Raw genomic sequence first — 5,611 nt, forward strand, 5'->3', positions numbered from 1 at the left:
AATTATTATTTTTCATTTTTATTGTATAATAATTATTAAATAATAAAAATCAAAAATAATTACTATACAATAAGAATCCAAAATAATGACCATACAATAAAAATTAAAAATCCGCAGCAACTCACAACGTTCCCCCTCGTTTCTCGAGTAACTTCATTGCTTGTATTTCTTTTAATAGATATATCTTCTAGGGAAATTGCGTTCTCTAAGGGTATCAAATGCTTCGCAGCTCAAAGTTTGCCGCTGTCCCCTGATGTTTATGGGCAAGACGCAACTGTTAAGCGAACAGCAAATTTCCAAATGGTGTCTGTCTGTCGGTCTCTCTCTATCTCCCTACTCTTTCTGCCTTGGTATGTCCTGTTTGTGCTTGTCTGCGGGTGTCTGTCCGCCTGGCTGCCCATCTGTGTGTTTGTGCTTGTGTTTGTGCATTGAAGGCAAACACATGTCTCGCTGGTGTTGCTGTTGTTGCTGCTTCTGCTGCTGCTGCTGCTCGGGACAACCTGTTGGTGCCTGTGCGTATAAATTTAACTTACCCTTGCTTATGTATGTATGTGTGCGTATCTGTGTGTAAAGGTGTACCTTTGTCTTCATTTTTTTTGCTGCCCAACAATCCACTCTGGCTGGCAGAGCACCAATGGGTCGTAAGAGCAATTATTTCTGTAATGACTCTAGCTTATAGCTTAACCCTAGAAAGGAAATGTGACCCCAGAAAGGAACTTTTAGCAAAACCGGAATCCTAAAAGAATTATCCATTTTTAAGTACTATAATTTGAATAGAATTTAAAAATTATTCTGCATTCTTCAGGACCAATGGGTCGTATGAGCAATTATGTAGAAGCCATGTAAATAATATGCATAAAATATGAACAACAAGTAAAACAAGTATTGTAGATGTAGATATATATCGAAAATGTAGATACCATGTAGATTGACTATTCTGTCATTTCCGTAAAAACTTTGACTGCCATTTTCCCCCATTTTTTTTAAAGCTACACTCCCCAACAAACTCTGGGTTGTCATAGCTAGTATTTACTTTGAAACCTCGTATCGAACAAACAAATTTAGACAGAAATTTAGTGCTATTTTTGCTATAGTTTTTACCACGCCTCACGATGTCATTGAATAAGCAGCATACCTATGCGTCGACGGTCCGCCGCACTGTTGTGGCGCGGGCCAATCGACCCATAATTAATCGCATGTTGCGCTCAGCCCGCATGGAGTCCGTCACTCAGGCTTTGGTCGCTTACCAGAAGCCCACGGAGGTGAAGCCCAAGCTGTTGCAGAAGGAGCACTCCACCAGCAGTGGAATGAGCGACTTTTCCAAGCTCAAAGAGCGCAACGGTCTCGAGGGTAAGGCCTACTGGAACGATGTGATCGATGAGGTGGAGCTGGCAGCCTCGTGCCGCACCCGTCCACGGATTCCAGTGGTAGACTACTCGCTGGTGTTGCCACCACGACTGCGCGAAAGGGTGAAGCGCATCCAGGACTATGACTTCTCCAAGTCGGATGATGATATTTATATACGGGATGATATGCGCGAGGACCGACCCGAGGACTATATGAGTGCCAGCACCCCGGACAGCGAGGAAGAGGAGGTTCCCCTTGTAAGTCGTTGAAGGAAAGAGGATTCAGGAGTAGTTCCATGTTCCCCCTTTTAATATGATTCTTTTTTGGATAGCTCATAAACCTGAAACGCAAGGTGGTCGAAGAGTACTTCAATGAGAGCGAACACTCGGACATTGTGCGCATGGATCACGAGTTCGAGAAGTTCGATCTGCGGCTGGACGAGCCCGTGGGCCACAGCTACAAGACTGTGGACAAGACCAGCTGGTATGCCAAATTCCTGTGCACTCCCAGCGACAAGCGTGTCTGCTGGCAGTCCCGTGTGGAGCATCCCGGCCAGAGTCGCTCCGTCTACACCCTTGACGAGCAGGCGGAAGATCTCATGGATGCGGCAAGTATCAGTTGGACCCCAAAACCCCATCTAATCCTTGTATAATCTCGCTCCCTCAGTCTGCAGAACGCTTTGTCGAGTGGCTGAACTCATTTGGCACCATGGAGAGCAGCCTCACGCCGGAGAAGGTCAAGAATCTCTTCTCCATCAAGGGAGATCGCACTCTGTTGGCCTCTGTGAAAACGGATCCCAAGGAGGTGAATGCCATTGCCCAGACCGTGGCCGACAAGTGGAACAAACCTCATGTAAGTAGAGTACAGAGATGAGCACCATTGGAAGATCTCCTTCTGATGCTCTACCTTTTCACAGATGGCTATCGAGTTGAAGTATGAGAAGCACATCAACGATCAAGCATCGCGCGTGAGCAAGGCACCCATCATCAGCGCCTTTGGACGCACGGTGCCGGTCAAGGAACGACCGTGGGTGAAACGATCCAATGACACGGCCATTACGACCGTTTACCCGGAGGAGCTGTTGACCCGCGAGAAGATCTTCAAGGGAATCACCCATCTGCGCAGCACCTCGGCCCTCATTGACTTCTACCTGGCGAACCCTTCGCTGGAGCGACCCGAGTATCTGCTCCAGAGCGGCGACTTTGCAGAGTCCAGTGCCAGTGAATCGGTGAATGAAGTGCCGCTCTATGAGCTCCTGGGACTGCGCTATTGATGTTTAAATTTTCTGTTCTTTCGAGTATATATGTACATATATTATAATTTTTAACAACTTAAGAGTAGGGGATCGTCTAAAGGGTCAGTGTCGTTTGTATCCACGGTAGAAAGGTGCCCACATTCACATAGACCCCGGGCACCCCGGCCTGAGCACAACCGATGCCCCAGGCCACCAGTCCCACGACATACCACAGCCCGTTGCTGGTGCAGACAAGCGGAGAGCCGCCATCGCCCGTGCAGGCATCCTTTCCGGCCTCCCCGCCAGCGCAAATAAAGGATGTGGGACTGAGGGCAAAAGATGAACCCAATCGAGTGGCTCGCAGCGCAGCCTGGCAGTTGGCATTAGGTATCAGCGGGACATCCACCTGCCGCTGAATGGCTTGATAGGCACCCGTCGGACCGAAGTCATTCTTTCCCCATCCGGCAACCCAACAACGTTGTCCCACAAAACTTGTGGTCGGGAGGCAGATGGTTCCAACGGTGGACTTGCTGGTGAGGGACACGGCTTGGACAAGCTTCAGGATGGCCACATCGTTCTGTAGATTGGTGGGATTGAACGAGGGATTCACATACACATTGGACACGTACACATCCTGGGCGGGAATCGGTTCACTTGTGCTGCTCGCATCCCATTCCCCCAAGCGGACCTTAAACGAAGTCAAACTAAACCTGAATGCAAGGACATCCGGAAGGAGGGAGATTAAGGAGAACTCACGCTAAGTTGTAGACCTTGTGGGCAGCCGTCAGGACATGCTGGGCCGTGATCAGAGCTCCTCCGCCCAGATATACATCTGCGGTTGTCAGGAGCGCCGCCTGCCATGGATATGCCCCGAAGTTCGCCTGTCCCGCTCCTGCGGTCGAGGAGCCCAGTGGCGGCGGGAAACGGCGACCACACTGATAGCTTCCCGCCTGACAGCAGGCCACCTGTCCATAGCTGCAGGTCAAGGTAGCAGAAGTGCTCGGGATCGATGGCTGTACGAACAGGATACAGGAGATTAGGGAAGGCTATATCCTTGGAGGACTCACTCACGTAAGCTCCCGTGTTGACGATGCGTATGTCCAGCTGTCCGCTACCATCGCTCGGTACAGTGGGCAGGGGGTTCGCACAGGATCCGGGCGGAACACACTGGCAGTAGCTGGTGCCTGATGCCACAATGCCAGGACTAGGCCAGGGTCCGGGCAATAGTGGAGGCACCAGGGTGCCCACAATCAACTGCCTGGTGAGTACTAAAACAAGAGAGACTCATCGAAAGGGGTCCTTGACTGGCTTGATCTCTTACTCTTACTCGTATGATTCGCCGTACTGGCCACATCGCTTGGCTGTGGCTCTGCCCCTCCTGGTTCATCCTCTGCCTCCTGCACTGGCCCAAAGCTCCAGCCATGGCCGCCATCAATGTGGAGCAACTGCAACAGCAGCGTCAGCAGCAACAGGCAACTAAACTTAGTCATAGCCCTTACCAAAGACAACTAAATCGAGTCACCAATGCTCCGCCTAACTATATAGGTTTTGGGGCTTCACACTGTTTGTGGTTCTGGTTGCCCCAACAATAAATTGCCTGACAAATGGCCTCCTCAGCTCAGGGATTTTCCAGCAAACTGCATATAGAGTCACAAAAAACAATCATAAAAAGCAAATTAGGGCGAAAATTGCTAGCAGATGGCAAAAAACGAATAGCAAATTACTCTAGAATAAAGTTTTAAATGAAATTTTCAACTATAATTATCAGTTTATAGCTGGAGTAACCATAGAGAGAAGCATGAGTCAAATTATCAACAAACACAAACCCCATGTTCAAGTCGATATACCCCTCTTATGTTTAAAACCCAGTGAGAAACCAAGCCAAAAAAAAATAACCACCTATCCATTGCCAACACCAATGCACAACTCCATACCTATAGGAGAACTCCATTGAGAACTAGTCGTATATCTGTGTAGAATATTAAACGAATTAAGTTCTGAATCGCCGTGTGGACAGCTCGATAATTTCATTCAGCTTTAAATTCCCTTTGTTGTGCGACATAGTTGTTGGTGCTCTATATATTGTGTGGCATTTAATTTGATTGTAACAACTTAATGGTTTAATTGGTAACAATTTGATGTCGATTCTGGTTTTGACACTTGCTGCGGTTGGACGCCCTGAGCCCTCAACCACCGCTGGCCTTTGAGCTGCCCCTGCAACCACCCACTCGGAGTGGTTAACAATTTAGCGCTTGATTTTGGCTGCATGACACATTCCGTTCAATCTTAGAGCTAAACCCCCCTTTAGAGCTGTTTAGATATTTTAATTCCACATAGGAAAAGCTCTCTCTTTTTCCAATGGAGCTTTCATATCAGCCGCAACGTTGGTGCAAGTTCCATTCCTAATCAGTGCGTCTAGCAAAGCGGAACAGAATGGGTCACATTGAACTGGATTACAGGGCCATTCCCAAACTACATGGTTGTAAAAATTACTGGCAGTGGCACATCCTTATGCGTACCTATCTGGAGACCCACGATCTCTGGAAGCACAACGAACTGAAGGATGTAAGTCCAATCATCCACCCTCCATGGGTTCCAGCATTTTCATCTTTTGATTATTTTCCACAGACCGCCATCACGAAATTCCTGATTTTGGCCAGCGTCGAGGCCGAATTAATTGAGCCCGCCTATGATAATCAAAGCTGTAAATATATCTTCGACGATTTGGAGAGCCGTTTTTCTGCATATACTTAATTTTTAGAGCTCAATAATTTGTAAAAGATGTTTAATTTGAATTAAATATTCATTTGCGGAGCTCTGTCTATTTATTTTTGTCTTTTTCATCTGATTTTTCTTCGCTTTTGCATCGTCTACCAGCCGTCTACCACCATCCGGATTCATTTTCTCCACGCCCACCATCGGTTCCTGTTTCACCGTCCTCAGCGATGAAACGACTATTAATTTCCTCTACCGAAGATGAATCAGCACCCTTTAATCCGTTTCCTTTTATGCTTTCAAAGATTTGATCCA

General features: G+C 47.6%; 3 protein-coding genes across 3 annotated transcripts; 2 read left to right on the forward strand and 1 right to left on the reverse strand.

Annotated features, from left to right (window-relative positions):
* Positions 1-983: 983 nt before the first annotated feature.
* Positions 984-2,682, forward strand: LOC108157673. Its single transcript, XM_017289837.2, has 4 exons — positions 984-1,604; positions 1,679-1,954; positions 2,014-2,199; positions 2,264-2,682. The coding sequence occupies exons 1-4, from the start codon at positions 1,113-1,115 to the stop codon at positions 2,618-2,620; spliced, it is 1,311 nt and encodes a 436-aa protein (XP_017145326.1). The 5' UTR covers positions 984-1,112; the 3' UTR covers positions 2,621-2,682.
* Positions 2,673-4,309, reverse strand: LOC108157674 (phenoloxidase-activating factor 2). The gene is made up of 4 exons (XM_017289839.2): positions 3,909-4,309; positions 3,653-3,849; positions 3,338-3,594; positions 2,673-3,285 (listed from the first exon to the last, which is right to left on the reverse strand). The coding sequence occupies exons 1-4, from the start codon at positions 4,069-4,071 to the stop codon at positions 2,697-2,699; spliced, it is 1,206 nt and encodes a 401-aa protein (XP_017145328.1). The 5' UTR covers positions 4,072-4,309; the 3' UTR covers positions 2,673-2,696.
* Positions 4,310-4,974: 665 nt separating this feature from the next.
* On the forward strand, positions 4,975-5,409 carry LOC108155926. The gene is made up of 2 exons (XM_017287079.2): positions 4,975-5,146; positions 5,210-5,409. The coding sequence occupies exons 1-2, from the start codon at positions 5,015-5,017 to the stop codon at positions 5,333-5,335; spliced, it is 258 nt and encodes an 85-aa protein (XP_017142568.1). The 5' UTR covers positions 4,975-5,014; the 3' UTR covers positions 5,336-5,409.
* Positions 5,410-5,611: the final 202 nt, after the last annotated feature.

This window comes from Drosophila miranda, chromosome 2 (genome assembly GCF_003369915.1).
Source record: "Drosophila miranda strain MSH22 chromosome 2, D.miranda_PacBio2.1, whole genome shotgun sequence".
NCBI lineage: Eukaryota > Metazoa > Arthropoda > Insecta > Diptera > Drosophilidae > Drosophila > Drosophila miranda.

Coding starts and splice junctions, on each gene's coding strand:
- LOC108157673 (XM_017289837.2), top strand. CDS start 1,113: ATGTCATTGAATAAGCAGCATACCTATGCGTCGACGGTCCGCCGCACT. Junction 1,605..1,678: donor AGGAAGAGGAGGTTCCCCTT/GTAAGTCGTTGA, acceptor TTTTTTGGATAG/CTCATAAACCTGAAACGCAA. Junction 1,955..2,013: donor CGGAAGATCTCATGGATGCG/GCAAGTATCAGT, acceptor TCGCTCCCTCAG/TCTGCAGAACGCTTTGTCGA.
- LOC108155926 (XM_017287079.2), top strand. CDS start 5,015: ATGGGTCACATTGAACTGGATTACAGGGCCATTCCCAAACTACATGGT. Junction 5,147..5,209: donor AGCACAACGAACTGAAGGAT/GTAAGTCCAATC, acceptor TATTTTCCACAG/ACCGCCATCACGAAATTCCT.
- LOC108157674 (XM_017289839.2), bottom strand. CDS start 4,071: ATGACTAAGTTTAGTTGCCTGTTGCTGCTGACGCTGCTGTTGCAGTTG. Junction 3,595..3,652: donor TCGTCAACACGGGAGCTTAC/GTGAGTGAGTCC, acceptor CTGTTCGTACAG/CCATCGATCCCGAGCACTTC. Junction 3,286..3,337: donor CACAAGGTCTACAACTTAGC/GTGAGTTCTCCT, acceptor ATTCAGGTTTAG/TTTGACTTCGTTTAAGGTCC.